Here is a 16,479-nt window from a genome sequence, read left to right as displayed (position 1 = left end):
GGAATCTTCTCGGCCTATTAACCCCTCCCCCGCACCCCGTCCGTCTCTCTCCCGGGGAGTAACCAACAGTTTGGTCGAAAGCAACAACTCCGCGACGCGCAGTCGGGTCTTGTCGGGGCGGAGGTCGTCGTTCGGGGTCCGGAGCTGCTAAAAACTCGCGACTAAAGCCACGTTCACACTAGACCCTAAAACCCAGTTTAGGTCGGTTTGAATGCCAGTTTTGGTTCACATGTGCAAAATCTATTCAGCCAGGTTCGCTTATAGCCAAGGCTTAACGCCATTTCAAATTATGACTAGAATTTTGAAAATACTAAAATGTATCCCAAAATAATTAGTTAATCATGTTTACTATACATACAGTAATATTACTTGACATTATTAAGAATTCTATTCCCATTATTTTTTGGAAAATACGAGCATTTTGACTTCCCCGCCTTGTCGTTGTGAAAGCGATTCTAAGCGAACTGACTTGGATGAGTTGCTTCCCGAACCAACACGAGTTAATTTTAAAAACCAGTTATCTAAACGAAGCGATTTAAGGGGTAAGTGTGAACGCGGCTGGAGCGTCCTCTGTTGCCGTTAAATATTCTCGAAACGGAAGAGCGAGCTTGTTTGCGCTCAGCGCTTTTACTGGTTCGAAGCCCGTAATAATAACTTTCACGGGCCACCGAGAGGGGGCGCTTTCCTTAAATGGTCACTCTTCTACGGATAATGTTTTGGAAATCCGAAGCGCTCTATTAATGGAAATATGGAAATGAGCTTTACGGCTGCTTCTTAGTCATTTCTCCGAAGCTATTAATTTCGATATTTAGTCTTATAACGGAAATAGAAAGTTCTCTTTATAGAGTTTTGACTAACTAATATCTTTAGAATGGCTTTATTTTGTTCAAATAAAGCTCAATAGACTGGTGAATATTAATAGTTGGATTGTGTTTCGCTTCTTTATTGTCTGATTACCAAAAATATTATTTTACATATTTTGGACCTAATAGCAACGACGTCTGCCGTAGATATGCTACAATCTGTCTTCAATCTCCGTTTAGTTCAGTTTCAACGACTGTTGAAATTGGAAATCTATTTAATATAATTAACTTCATTGACATTTTTAGCCTAAATAATTAACAAATTACGATAAGGGGGAAATATTTATAGTTTTCTAGAGGTAAAACCAATAAATTGGTTAAATCTAAACGTAACTTAATCCTTTTAAGGGTTTACGGTAATGGTTAACTAAATTATGATGTTTGGGGTCTGTAAAGTTTTATCCCGTAAATCCGTGAAATGTCTCATAAAGTACTTTATAAGTAATAACTTTTTATTTAGTGACATAATTCGTTTCCATTTCTTAATTTTGGGAATAATTGCGTTTTTTCTAGCATTTAGAATTTTTGACTGGGTGGGCTTCCTGCGAATGAAATATTATTATTAGTATTATTATTATTATTATTATTAGGCCTATTTAAATCGCGAATTTGTCTCGAATAGAGTGTCTAATGGGTGCGTTGAATGTTTGCAGGCATGAACAGCGACGATGGATGAGGAGTGCGGGACTCGTAGGCCAAGTCGGGGGCGGCGAGTTAGCAGCTGGATCGTCGTCGGAGTGTCGACGTGGTCAGCGGCGGCCTGGGAGAGACGGTCCGGGGTTGCGTCGGTGGTCAGCAGCGGGGCGACGGTAACTGGGAGGCGGCGTCGAAGGAGGAGAGCGTGCGCGGGTGGCTGCTGGATCAGCAGCGGCGGCCCAGCCTCCATGAGGGCCACGCTAGCATGACCACCACGTCGTCGCAGTCGGCCAGCGAGTCCGGCAAGGACTCTTCCGCGGGTGGCCAGTTGGAGACGGCCACCCTGAAGAAGGGCCTGCTCTGGCAACAGTGGGACCGCTTCTTCAGCCGCTGGAAGGAGCGCTTCTTCGTCTTGACCCGCGACTACCTGGCCTGCTTCAAGAAGGGATCTTCCCTGGGCATCACCGAGATGGGCAGCTTCCTCTACAAGGTCAGAACCTCTCGAAACCGATTCTTTTCGTCATTAACGCTTTAGGTGGTTTTCCCGCCTGTTCTGGGTTTTTTTTAGTGTAGCCCTATGACGTTATTTTACTCCAATTTTGTCTTGGAGTAAGAAGGGAGTAGTTAAAGGTTATTTATTAGCCGTAGCAGCCGTAGTTTTGTTTTAAGATGGCGGTTGCTGGTGAGGTCATCAATATGTGGCTCATTTTTCTCATTTAATTAATAATCAGCTAGGCTAATACCCAAGGCACCACCTTAGGCCTAAGTCATCAAACGACTTTTGAAGCCATTAATTCAGGTGGCCGGGTTACAATGCGTAGTGGCAAGCCCTTCATGCCACGTGAGCCAACAGCTCCCTACACTAAATTTTACCGTTAACCTTAACATGTTTTATGGAAAGGGAAACCGAAGAGCTCGAGGGAAAACTCCTTTAACTAGTGGTGAGATAACTGCAAACTCAACGCGGAAGGAGTGGTTCCGAGTTTTCACTCAGTGCCACAAGCTGAGATCGAACTCGGCTCCTCTCGCTGCGAGGCGAAAGTGCTAACCACTCCGCCACCCCACTTTTCTACGTAAAATCTGGGCTCTTTCGGGCGCGACGGCTTGGCATTGGTTCACTCCATCGGTCGGAAAATTCGGGAGGTAACCGGCGAGTCGCGTTCCGTCGAGTATCTCATGCAAAGGATCGCAATCGCTGTCCAAAGAGGCAACGCGGCCTCGGTATTGAACACATTTCCTCCGGGGGCCTCGCTAGTGGACTACGTCTACAGTGTTGCAAGTTCTCCAACATGTGTTTGGGCTCTTGCTTAACCTGTTTTTTATTTAGACGCCGAGTCAACATTTTTGTACTGCACACTAAATTCATATTTAGATAAAATATTATTCTTAGTAAAACAAAAATGTAAGCAGACGACAAAGCTGGATTACTCCATCTACACCTCCTTTCCAGGACGAGTAAAAAGTGTCACCTTAGAGCTCTGGAACAAGCGGGACAGGGTAAATCTTACCGCGAGAGCAGGCGAATAAAACGTTGTAGGTTAAAAAGTTTACACTTTTTGTCCTCGGACAAGCGAAAAAATATCACATTTTTTTTCTTCGTCGGACGCGAATAACTCTGCACGCGTTGTCGATTTTCGAAGTGAGTCGTTGTCGGACGCGCGCTTTGCACACCCGCGAAGGAAGTAGCCCTAATCAGTGGAGGAAATGAATTAATCTCCTTCTACGCGCCAGAGTCCCCCCCCCTGACTTTCCTATTTTGCCCTAATCTGCCGGTTTTGGCCCGCGCTATTTTAATAGGGCTTTATTGGATTCGGGGGAAGTTATTTCGAAGCTAGACAACCTCTAAAGCCTAATGCTCTCGAGGGAAAGGAAGGGGAGACGGTTTCCCGTTATTTTATCCCCCCGAATATATATATATTATCGCAAATTGCTATTGCTATAAGCGTAAATTTAGAGATGTTAGGCCGAGAAATAGCGTTTCCGTTTGATTTCGGCTCGCATAATTTGTTAAAATATATCTCTGCCTCTCGTTCGTTTGCCAAACTGACGTGAAAAATATTCCGTGTTAAAAATATCTGCGTTCAAATAGTAAATATTTAATTTCGTTATTAAAAATTGCAAAAATAAAGAGCTTATAAATTTTGTCCAAATTTCGAATTTAAAAATAAATCGTTTTTGTTTTTAAATAAACCTTTCTAGTCGATAGACGGGTTAGACCACCCTTTCGCGGGCGTGGTGACCATAGAGTAACCCACTCACGTAGAGTGGAAGGCCGTGCGGAACTGCGTGAAACATAATACTAACGGGCCAACTTGTTTCTGAAGAGCGATGATGTTTTTACATTTTTTAGATTATAAACTTACTTGTTTTCGAGGGGTCAGACAGTCTCAGATAATATGTACACCGAGTTCGTGCATTTAGCACTGTTAAATGTACATATTTTCAAGAGTTCGCGAGTTCCATTTAGCACTGTCAAAGGTACGGCAGTGTACACCGAGTTCGCAGAGTGTCTTACCCCTCGCTTTTTTTATGCAGATATTGTACATTAACTTTAGGCCACCTTGTTTGTTTCACGCCTCGAAAACAAGACGTTGCGTACGAAAAGTGTTCGCAATTATAAGTTTCGCTGATAAACTTCCACTCTATGTGAGTGGATTATTCTATGGATCAAACCCAGTAATTAAAAAATTCGGGTGGTTTTCAGTCGTTTTCTAGCTAAAAAATATACTATAATATGAAAAGATTTCCGTCGAATTTTTGAAAAAACTTCGTTCTAATTCGTTTTATTCAAATCCCATTAATTTAGAAATTGGGGCTGTTTTCAGTCGTTAAAATCTAAAAAATATCCTAATTTTTGCCAGTTTTTCGCGACTTTTAGAAAATACTCAGTAATGAAAAATATCAGTTTGTTTTCAGTACAACAAAAAAATTCGCGAACAAATAAATTTCCAATAATAAGAAGTAAGTTTTGAACTAACTTTACTTCGCAGTTTGGCAATGAAAATATAGGCAAATCAGCGATAAATTCCCCATCGGGGTATTTTCGAATTCTATCAGGGCCTGCTTTGTTCGGGGATAAAATATTCGTCGATAACGCGGGCGAGTAACGGCGAGCAGAAAGCTGAAAGATTCCATCGAACAATCGTTTATTTGGGTTCCCGCTGGTTGGCCGAACTGAAAGGGTGAGGAAGTGTTTCCGCGGAAGACACTCTCGTACACGTTTTCGACGAGGTGGTTTAACCTATAACAATAACAACAATAATCAGCTAGGCTAATACCCAAGGCACCACCTTAGGCCTAAGTCATCAAGCGACTTTTAAAGCCTTTAATTCAGGTGGCCGGTTATAATGCGTAGGAGGGTGGTGGCGAAAGTGCTAACCACTCTGCCACCCCACCTCTCTAATCTCTTTAAATTGAAGAATCAGAATTTTAATTATTTTTAAGGTGTACAAAAAATGACATTAGCGGGCCAAGTCTTCTTGCGACTTATGATAAAAACTTGGAACAAAAACTAAAAATAATCTTATTTAGTATTATTATTTTCAATTGATTAGACAGGCAGAAATTTCATACCCCCAAAACCGATTTTTTCATCACCCTCCCCGTAAACTGTAAGGTAATGGCGGTCGATTGAGGAGGCGCGTTTAAGAGTCTATAGGTTTTGAAAGCATTACACGGGTCGCTTGACGTGTCTCTAAACCATTGTCGTTCAGTAGACGTTCGCCGAGGGGCTGATCACTATCCGTAATCGGTGTACAAGCCCGTAGCTTTGACTGTACTAAAATGATTACGTAATCGATTACAGATTAAGCACTACCAAAGGCTGTACTCACTGTAATCGGTGTACAAAATTTGAGGAAGTGGTTAGCCCCTCGACGTTCGCGTTTACATCGGGCTCTTGACGTGTTAAATAGCTCCCCGGAGTTGACACGTATTGGAACGCCAATTCGCGGTATTTTCCCATAATTTGAGTCCTAATCCGAGACAAAGAGAACTGAACGGTGTCAGTGCTCGTATTTGTAGAAGAATGAGTAAAAACGAAACGGAATGTAGACGAATTTCAATTTATTTTCTTGGCGAATGAGTAATGGCTTCAACGTTGCGCTTGTAGCCAGTAATCGATGGTTAACTGTAGGTGTTCCTCAGCCAACAGCGCAATTATTCCGGTTTTGGTAATTACGCGTTACTATTTTCTCTCTCTCCAGTCCCCGAGTATGTGTCACACACTCGGGTTCGGCCACTGGGAGGTTTTTATTTTTCCAGTAGGCCCGCGTATCTCTTTCAAGAAGCGCGTTCATTATTCTTAGTTTAGTCATCACAATCTCTCCTGCAGAGACGCGGAGAGACACTAGAGTTAATTTCGCGGTTCCTCGTTTCCTCCGAATAAGGAAGAACGCTTTAATTTGGAAAAGGAGTTGATTAAACCCCATCGACGCCTTTTATCTTGGCATCGCCCGCACGGATCTGATCATTATTTATGAAACGCGTGGGTGGTAAAAATTATATCCTCGCTTTTATCGCGATTCATCTACTGCAATGGGAGTGTTTTGTCGGGAAATTCTCGCGTTTCGCCAGTTTGAGAAACTTTTTCGAATGAATCGTCTCTAATTATACAAAACCATAAGTAACGTAGTAATCATAAGTGTGACAAGTAGCAAAAAGTATCACGGAATTGATTTTCAAAGTTGCGCAAAATAAATAAATAAAATAATAATCAGCTAGGCTAATACCCAAGGCACCACCTTAGGCCCAAGTCATCTAGCGACTTATTCGGCCTATTTAGTGAAATAAATCTTTGATTTTCACTTAAAAATTTAAACTATTTAACCATTTTATCACAAAAATATACTAGTAGCTAACCATGTTAACAATAACCAAAATATAGACTAGAATTACTTAATATAGGAATTTATCCTATAGCTAAATAATAATAATAATAATAATAGTCAGCTAGGCTAATACCCAAGGCACCACCTTAGGCCCAAGTCATCTAGCGACTTATTATGCCTTTAAACAGGTGGCCGGGTTACAATTCGTAGGAGGGTGGTAGCAAGCCCTACATGCCACGCGAGCCAACAGCTTCCTACACTAACTATTACCGTTAACCAAGGTTTATTTCGGCGCGGAGTCCCCAATTGTCTAAATAGCTGAACTATATTACGATATAGGGCCTAGCGCCGCCGATCAAACGCCGCCGTCACCGATATTTTCTCTAGCGCCGAGTAATTTACTTTTCAGCGCGCCGCCGATTAATTTTGTTCCCGCCGCCGAAATTTGTTGAGTTTTCCTTGGTTACTTTATTTTTTTTATTTCGAAAAGGTAAAAATAATTTTTTTTCCGGAAATTTGCACGCCGCCGCCGAAAAAATCAACGCCGTCGAGATTATTTGAAAAATTGCCGTGCTCTATTAATATAACAAGGGTGATAATATACTAAGGGTGCGAGTCCAATTCGGAACTGGGTGAAGTGTTTTGAAAAAAAGGTTCGATAAGAAAATAAGCCTTAAAACAATAGGAAATGTCATACTTATTTTGGTTACGTTACTTATGACAAAACTTTATACTTCAGAGCTCCCTAGATTGTAGGGCTGTGCGAGTACTGGATCAGCATCGAGCACCCAACGAATTTTGAGGTCAGATACTCGAACTCGAATAAGAAAATTTTAAATACTCTCGATTATCGAGTATCAGAAATGTGCCCTAATCGGGTACTCGAATACTCGAATAAGCCACCTGTAAAACTCGCCGAATAGCCGCTTCAATAAAACATCTTCTAGGAAATTGCCGAGAAGTAATATTTCCGAGAGCTAGGACCTGCAAGTTTCTGTTTATATAGTGCTTGTTGAAATAATGCGAACTTTTCAACTGTAAATAGAACGAAGTATTATTGTTAAGCCTTAATACGTCAAAAAAATTACCTGGTTAAAAGGAAAACCTTTTTGCATACCGTACAAGTGAAAAGTTTCCATTATTTGAACAAGCACTGTATAAACAGTAACTTAAATTGCGGGTCACAGTAACTTAAATTGCGGGTCCTGCCTCTCGAAAATATTACTTCTTGGCAATTTCCTTGAAGAGCTTTTATTGAAGCTTCTATTGTTTTTTCCGGTGGCAATATTCGGGTAGTCGACCACTCGTCGGGTACTCGACAATAATCTCTTTGGCGTAGGCAGTCGCCCGGGTAGAAAAACGGGGAACTCAATGAACATCCCTTACAATGACCTTGAGTGATTGGCTGGCTGGATTCGTATCCAAATAGAACTCGTCGATTAATATAATACCCGAAAGACTTTTCTAACTACTCGAGTACCCAAACGGGTTTTTCTGACTAGAACAAGGAAAATTTGGATATAATCGAATACTCAACAACCCGACTTGATCAAAATATTACCCGACTCGACTACCCGATCGAACATTTATTTATACTCGAAACCCGACTCGATTGCATAAAACCACTACTCGCAGAGCCCTACTAGATTGTCTTTCTGATAATAGACTCCTCAAGGAAATCGCCAAGATGTAATATTTCCAAGAGCCAGGACCTGCGAATCACTGTTTATATAGTGCTTGTTAATGTAATGGAAACTTTTCACCTGTACGATATGCAACAAGTGTTTCCTTTTAACCACGTAGTTTTTTTGACGTATTAAGGCTTAGCAAAAACACGACGTTCTATTTACAGATGAAAAGTTTCCATTATTTCAACAAGCACTATATAAACTAAATTTAAAACCATGGAAACCACTGTTTTACAATAAAAATTATTTTATTAAAAATAATTTTTATTGTACAACAGTGGTTTCCATGGTTTTAAATTAAGTAATACCTGTACAAGATAGTCCGCACATACAATTAGCACTATATAAACAGTAACTTGCAGGTCTTAGTTTCCGCGATGGGCAAATTTTTAAATTAAAATATTTTTTTCGGAGCAATACATTTTTACAGCGTCCAATGTGATTAAATTTTACTTTTAACGATCTTGTGATTATATAAAGTGCTTTTAAACGCGTGTAAAATGAACGTCACAACTTTGGGAAATATTTTAATGTTCCACCGTAAAGATTCTTCCTGGGTGGGCGACCATATGCGGACACTTTTAGCTTGTTCTGGAACAATACGAGTACACATTGTAGGCTACATTAAACTATTCACTTGTTCTGGTGAAGATAATTACTCTACACCGTGAACTATTGGGGCTACACTTTTTATTCCTCCTCAAAAGCGGGAGTAAAGAGAGTAAACTGCGTGTTGCTCAAAATGTATTTTGCATTTTGAGTTATGGAGAAAGTATTTTGCATTTTGAAGAAAAAAAAAGCATTTTGAATAATCCTGGTAAATGATAATATCGTCCACAGTTCCACAAAATTTTGGAATTTTTTTCCCAAATTTTCAAAAAGGGGGAGAAACCTTTGCCCCTTTTCGCCGCCGCCGAACTAAAAAAAATACGCCGCAGATAATTTTCGACCCAAATCAAATCGGCGCTATGCTCTACCTTCGCGCCGCCGCCGCCGCCGTAAAATAAACGCCGCCGATACGGTTTTAAACACCGCGGTTAATTTTCGCGAAACGCCGCCGCCGACCCAAATCAAATCGGCGCTATGCTCTACCTTCGCGCCGCCGCCGCCGCCGTAAAATAAACGCCGCCGATACGGTTTTAAACACCGCGGTTAATTTTCGCGAAACGCCGCCGCCGACCCAAATCAAATCGGCGCTATGCTCTACCTTCGCGCCGCCGCCGCCGCCGCCGTAAAATAAACGCCGCCGATACGGTTTTAAAAACCGCGGGTAATTTTCGCGAAACACCGCCGCCGACCCAAATCAAATCGGCGCTATGCTCTACCTTCGCGCCGCCGCCGCCGCCGTAAAATAAACGCCGCCGATACGGTTTTAAAAACCGCGGGTAATTTTCGCGAAACGCCGCCGCCGACCCAAATCAAATCGGCGCTATGCTCTACCTTCGCGCCGCCGCCGCCGCCGCCGTAAAATAAACGCCGCCGATACGGTTTTAAAAACCGCGGGTAATTTTCGCGAAACGCCGCCGCCGACCCAAATCAAATCGGCGCTATGCTCTACCTTCGCGCCGCCGCCGCCGCCGTAAAATAAACGCCGCCGATACGGTTTTAAAAACCGCGGGTAATTTTCGCGAAACGCCGCCGCCGACCCAAATCAAATCGGCGCTATGCTCTACCTTCGCGCCGCCGCCGCCGCCGCCGTAAAATAAACGCCGCCGATACGGTTTTAAAAACCGCGGGTAATTTTCGCGAAACGCCGCCGCCGACCCAAATCAAATCGGCGCTATGCTCTACCTTCGCGCCGCCGCCGCCGCCGTAAAATAAACGCCGCCGATACGGTTTTAAAAACCGCGGGTAATTTTCGCGAAACGCCGCCGCCGACCCAAATCAAATCGGCGCTATGCTCTACCTTCGCGCCGCCGCCGCCGCCGCCGTAAAATAAACGCCGCCGATACGGTTTTAAAAACCGCGGGTAATTTTCGCGAAACGCCGCCGCCGACCCAAATCAAATCGGCGCTATGCTCTACCTTCGCGCCGCCGCCGCCGCCGTAAAATAAACGCCGCCGATACGGTTTTAAAAACCGCGGGTAATTTTCGCGAAACGCCGCCGCCGACCGAAATCAAATCGGCGCTATGCTCTACGCGTAAGCCACCGAAGTACGGCCTCGTATATCCGCTCTTCCCGCGAGACATTCTCCGAAGAGGCATTTTAGGCGCGGTATATGCAAAGCGTTAATGCGTGGTATGGTATCGTATAAAGACGTGTCCCTCGGTTTTCCATCCCATCTAGCGTCAGTTATTTACGATTCGCTTTTCTTTGGCGGGCGCCGCCTGATGAAGACGAAAGAGAGGGGAGCGAGAGTGTCTTCCGCGGAAACACTTCCTCACCCTTTCAGTTCGGCCAACCAGCGGGAACCCAAATAAACGATTGTTCGATGGAATCTTTCAGCTTTCTGCTCGCCGTTACTCGCCCGCGTTATCGACGAATATTTTATCCCCGAACAAAGCAGGCCCTGATAGAATTCGAAAATACCCCGATGGGGAATTTATTGCTGATTTGCCTATATTTTCATTGCCAAACTGCGAAGTAAAGTTAGTTCAAAACTTACTTCTTATTATTGGAAATTTATTTGTTCGCGAATTTTTTTGTTGTACTGAAAATAAACTGATATTTTTCATTACTGAGTATTTTCTAAAAGTCGTGAAAAACTGGCAAAAATTAGGATATTTTTTAGATTTTAACGACTGAAAACAGCCCCAATTTAATAAAACGAATTAGAACGAAGTTTTTTCAAAAATTCGACGGAAATCTTTTCATATTATAGTATATTTTTTAGCTAGAAAACGACTGAAAACAACCCGAATTTTTTAATTACTGGGTTATCAACGAAAAAAAATTGCGAACACTTTTCGTACAAAACGTCTTGTTTTCGGGGCGTGAAATAAACAAGGTGGCCTAAAGGTAATGTATAATATCTGGATAAAAAAGTAAGTTTATACTCTGAAAAATGTAAAAACAACATCATTGCTCTTCAGTCTATATTTATTCACGCCTCGAAAACAAGTTGGCCCGTTAGGATTAATGTTTCACGCGCATCAATAGGACCTTCCACTCTATTTAAGTGGGTTACTCTATGGTTTGATCAAAACGAATTAGAAGTTTTTTCAAAAATTCATCGGAAATCTTTTCAAATATGTATATTTTTAGCGAAGAATCAACGATTTATGCACGCTTTACCTTACACCAAGGGTGAAATCACTAACGAAAAATATCGTGCAAAATTTCTTAAAACAATCAATAGGAAAGTAATAAAATAAAATATATTTTGCACGTTTTTTAGCGGGGACTCAAATTCCGAATTTCTAACTTGCTTTATTAGCGCTCAAATTCCCCCTTTCATGAGCTATGAACGGACTAATAAGTATGTAAATTGACCCCTGCCCCTTAAACTATGCATGGTCTAACCTAATTTAAATAGAAATTTTTACGAATTATAAAAAAATCTATAATTTTTAAAATATTTTCTGTTCGTAGCTTTACGCGTGACGCCACGAGCCATAGAGCGTTCATAATGACTAAATTTCACGTTAGTCCAAACGTTTCTAAGCGCGTCTCGCTAGTCGAGAAACCTACCTTTCGAGGGGCCTCGCCACCTTTAGTTCCGCGCGGCTGCCGATAATGTTTTATTGATTTATCCATCGAAAGATGGCGCTCGCGGGCTCCGTTTTTTTTTCGCCAAATAAGTGAGAATGCGATTGCCGCTGGATTTTTCTCCTTTAAAAAATGGTAGGCTCGCGTAATCTTTCCCGTTCTCGCCGTGGCAGAAAGCGACGGTAAATCATCCGGGGTGCGAAACTGGCGCTCCGCTAACTGTCAAAAGAAACCCAATGGCCACCCTCCTTATCTCATCTTTATTCTTGACTATTTCATGGCTGGTACTATACCACGTCTACTCGGGGGTGACTCCCCCTCTCCGCCTTCCGCTGTTGCGTTAAAATTTAATACAATCCGGGGCTGGAAATGTGATTGTGAACCGACTTATTCTTCCCGACTGCCTACTCCCGCGTGTTTGGGGATGGCAGTCTCCACGTTTTCTCACGTTTTTATGGTATTTTACCCCTGGCGTTTACCGTCGTTTCGTAACGCGTACGGCTGACTGATTCGTTCTCTCCTTCATAGTGGCGCAACGAGAAAACTGATTTGCCGACCTCCGAACGAAATTGTTTCCAAGCATTTTCCGAAGTGTGATTTTTCTTTATTGATTCCGGAAATATGTCGTCGAAATTTGTAATAGTTACGTAGATCAGTTTTCTTGTTAGTTAGATTTATTTCTACTTAGGGAGGATATTGAAACGATTGGGTCCATTAAGCTAGCGCCCCCAAGCGACCGATTTTAGAATTAATTTCTGCACCTTATTGCACCATAGTGCACCACTGAATTTTTTGTTGCACCATCTAGGGAAGGCGGGAAATTCAAAAGACAAAGGGGGGGGCTAAGTTATGGACAGCTCCCCCATATTTGATATCGATAATAATAACATGTCTAATCGATTGCACCAACAAAAATATTTTATTTCACCGTCATAAAAAGGCGGGAAATTAAAAAAAAAAGCAAAATTGGCCAAATATCCAATATTCGATATTGCTAAAAACATTCCTAATCGACTGCACCAATGGTGCACTATCATACACCACCGAAATCAGTCATTGCACCGTCTCAAAAACGCGGAAGATTTTAAAAACATTAGTCTGTAAAGATAAATATTCGATGTAGGAAAAAATGCCTTATCGATTGCACCAACGGTGCAATGAAAGGTCTCTGTGGTGCACGATAGTGCATCGAAGGTGCAAGCTATTAGGCACGTTCTTTTATCGATATTGAATTAAGCGGTGCTGTCGTTCCCACGAGCTCTTCGGTTTCCCCTTCCATAAAAACTTGTTGAGGTTAACGGTAATAGTGAGTGTAGGGAGTTGTTGGCTCGAACGCGTGGCATGAAGAGCTTACCACCACCCTCTTACGCATTGTAACCCGACCACCTTAATGGTTTAAAAGTCGCTTGATGACTTAGGCCTAAGGTGGTTCCTTGGGTATTAGCCTATAGCTGATTATTCTTCGAGCTTGAGGTGGGATGTTAGCAATGCTAAGAATAGTCTCAACATTGAAATAAATACTTTTTTACGGTACTAGAAAATAGTTTTAAAAAGTTATTGAAAAAAGCTCCGAAATTAGGGCTACAATTTAGTGGTAAATGCTAAGAAAAAGTGTTTTAAGTTAAAAAATCCGCCGAGAAACCATCTTAATAAATTCTCGAATTTAATCTGAATTCAGAAATATATTTGGGAAGATATATCAGGTGAAAATTTCTTGATTTATTTCAAGCATTTCGTGCAAATGCCAGCAAGTTTCGTTAAAGCCAAGTACTGGAGTATCCAAAGAGCACTTCACCATCGGCTTACATTGGCCCAAAAACGATTAAATCTTCAACATCCTCCAAATTGACTTACTATTTTTATCGATTCTACCAGTATATGGATGTATATATTATCAATAAAAGTCGGGAAAATATGGAATTCTGGAAAGTACTTTCGTCTCTCCTTCCATCTGTTGAAGATACTTAGGAGGCGAGGCTCTCTTGGAAATCCGGCGATTCAATATTTTTTCCTCCGAAGACCCTTCTACTCTCTGGCGGCGTGCGCGGGTTGAGACTAATCCTCTTTCTATTTGGAGAAATTTTATTCCATTGACGGCCTCAGCCCCATTGAATGTGGGATTTGGCCCCACCGTCTCGTAATTGTCGAGTATTTTCTATTCAGTGGGCTCCCCCGATTTCCAGCCCTCGCTAATATTTAATAGAGCTAGCGTGGAATGGGCAAATCCGCGGAAAACGTTTTCGGATCGAAGATTGCCCAGCCTATCCGCGAAGCCTCGCTCTTTCCGCGTGTTGCTTGTATATTTTTTGGTTGTTAGGGATGCCTGTTCTTCCGTTCCGCTCCTAAATGGCGCTTTCCCCGCGAGGAGGGAACAATGACCGGGCCGAATTCAGCCGACGACAAATTCGCTCCTTTTAATTTGAATTCTTCGGGGAGTTCCCCTTTGATGGCGCTTCTCCGCGCTGTGGGACATAGTTCGCTGATTAACGCTTGTCTGATATACGTATTTCGGGTAATAATTATTTTAATTTTCTCTCCAATTGACTCGGGATTCACTCTGTTCAACGGTTTTGTAATGACGAAGTGGTTTTTAAATGAATAAATGAAACAAGCCATTTTATTTTCCACATTTTTAAATCATATTTCCGGGACTCCATTTTAATACCCACAGTGAAATGTGCATCCATTGTAAGGCCCATAGACAAACGTGCATCTATTTTAACTTACAATGAAATCTACATTCATTTTTATACCCACAGTGAGAGGTACATCCATTTTAATACCCACAGCGAAACGTACATCTATTTTAACCTACAATGAAACCTACATTCATTTTAATGCCCACTACGAAACGTACATTCATTTTAATACCCACACTACGAAACGTACATTCGTTTTAATACCCACAATATGAAACGTACATTCATTTTAATACCCACAATACGAAACGTACATTCGTATTAATAACCACAATACGAAACCTACATTCATTTTAATACCCACAGCGAAACGTACATTCATTTTAATACCCACACTACGAAACGTACATTCATTTTAATACCCACACTACGAAACGTACATTGGTTTTAATACCCACAATACGAAACGTACATTCATTTTAATACCCACAATACGAAACGTACATTCATATTAATAACCACAATACGAAACCTACATTCATTTTAATACCCACAGCGAAACGTACATTCATTTTAATACCCACACTACGAAACGCACATTCGTTTTAATACCCACACTACGAAACGTACATTCGTTTTAATACCCACAATACGAAACGTACATTCATTTTAATACCCACAATACGAAACCTACATTCACTTTAATACCCACAGCGAAACGTACATTCATTTTAATACCCACAATACGAAACGTTCATCCCATTTATTTTAACCAACAGCGGATTCTGGCGTGTTAACCCTCAGTGAGTGTATTGTAGCGAGGCGTGACCATTTCCTTTTGAAATCCTTTTGAAACAGCATGTCTTCGTATGTATGTGTCAAAAATGTGTCGAATTTCGTTTCAAGAGCAACGCGTCCCGGCTGATTGTCGCTTCAATCCGATGTTTATATTCATTGTTAACTGAACACCGTCTCGTTCTGGCAGAGACTCCTCCACTTCGTACAAACAGAGACGCTTCCTTTGATTTAATCGTACACGCGTCAATTTCCATTCAGAAATGTTCGTGCTCAGTCGCTCCTTCGCTCAGCGGCTGCTCATTCTCAAATTTCCGCTTACTTAACTTACTACGATGTCGATTTTGCCGTTCTCTCTCTCTCTCTCTCTCATATGAGATGATTAAAGCCTGGTTTTCACTTGGCGGTTTTTGGGCGAAAAAGCCCGGCGTCGACGGAAAATGGGCGAAAATTTCCGTCGACGCCGGGCGGAAATTCCGTCGGTTTTCGGTTTTGTGTGGCGATTTTCATTTCTATTTTTTTCGCTCAGTTGGGCGATTTCGCTCTTTTTCAACCAATCAAAAACCATTTTCGAAAGGTTACTGTGACGTCAGGGGGGATGGTTAATTTCCCGCTTCTCGCATCCGGAACTCGGCCACGTGCTTTTCTGTGAATTTTGGAACGTGTTTTTTTTCTTGATACCCTTGTTGCCTTGTTTTCCAGTATGTTTCTTTCACACAAACCGATCTTTCATAACTCATATTTCTTTGAACACGATATATCATGTAAAATAACCTTAAATTTAAAATGCTTACATGAGCTTTAATCAATAGTTCAAGATTATGATCAGATAAATCATCCATTTTTAGGCCTAGGCTTAAATCTCCACTACCAGACGAAAACCGACGAACTCGCTGCCAGAAAGAAATCGCTTTATTTCCGCCCTAAAAAAACGCCAAGTGAAAATGCTAAAACGCCGACAGTGAGCGAAACGTCGAAAACCATATCGCCGACGTCAAACTTTCTGTCGGTGATTTTCCGCCAAGTGAAAACCAGGCTTAAAGGGGGCTTTCTTTCGGTCGTGTTTTCGTAAGCCCCCTCCGTTCCCGCTCGCGGAGTTCAAGGTCAATTCCCCCCCCCCCCCCCATCCTGACGTAACCATTTTAGTCTTAGACTCGAAACGATGAAAATGAAATATAAAACATGTGCTGGAGTGCGCTTCCGACTTGGATCTTTTTTGCGGTCGGCGGCTTCTAAGAACGCCTTAGACTCTTTAAGTGTAACACGTGGCTACTGTTTGTGGAATCTAGGAGCAACAAACGCAACACCCCACACAAGGAGTACGCCACCCGTCAAAGGTCGTGCATTTGCTCGCGTTCATTTTTCATTGGCTAGACGCTT

The 16,479-nt window shown here is 42.0% G+C and overlaps 1 protein-coding gene across 3 annotated transcripts in view; it reads left to right on the top strand.

Moving 5' to 3' along the window:
- The window catches only part of LOC149942855 (uncharacterized), a 132,981-nt gene that overhangs the window by 85,239 nt on the left and 31,263 nt on the right, over window positions 1-16,479 (top strand). For all 3 annotated transcript variants that reach the window (XM_090177636.1, XM_090177637.1, XM_090177635.1), the window contains exon 2: window positions 1,517-1,989. In XM_090177636.1, coding sequence (XP_090033762.1) covers window positions 1,765-1,989 — 225 coding nt within the window. In that variant the 5' untranslated portion in view covers window positions 1,517-1,764. The remainder of the gene's footprint in view (window positions 1-1,516; window positions 1,990-16,479) is intronic.

Source organism: Leiobunum rupestre, chromosome 6 (genome assembly GCF_980474605.1).
Source record: "Leiobunum rupestre chromosome 6, qqLeiRupe1.1.hap1, whole genome shotgun sequence".
NCBI classification, from domain to species: domain Eukaryota; kingdom Metazoa; phylum Arthropoda; class Arachnida; order Opiliones; family Sclerosomatidae; genus Leiobunum; species Leiobunum rupestre.
Note: the sequence above shows the minus strand (reverse complement) of the source record. Positions and strands in the feature narration are given on the sequence as shown.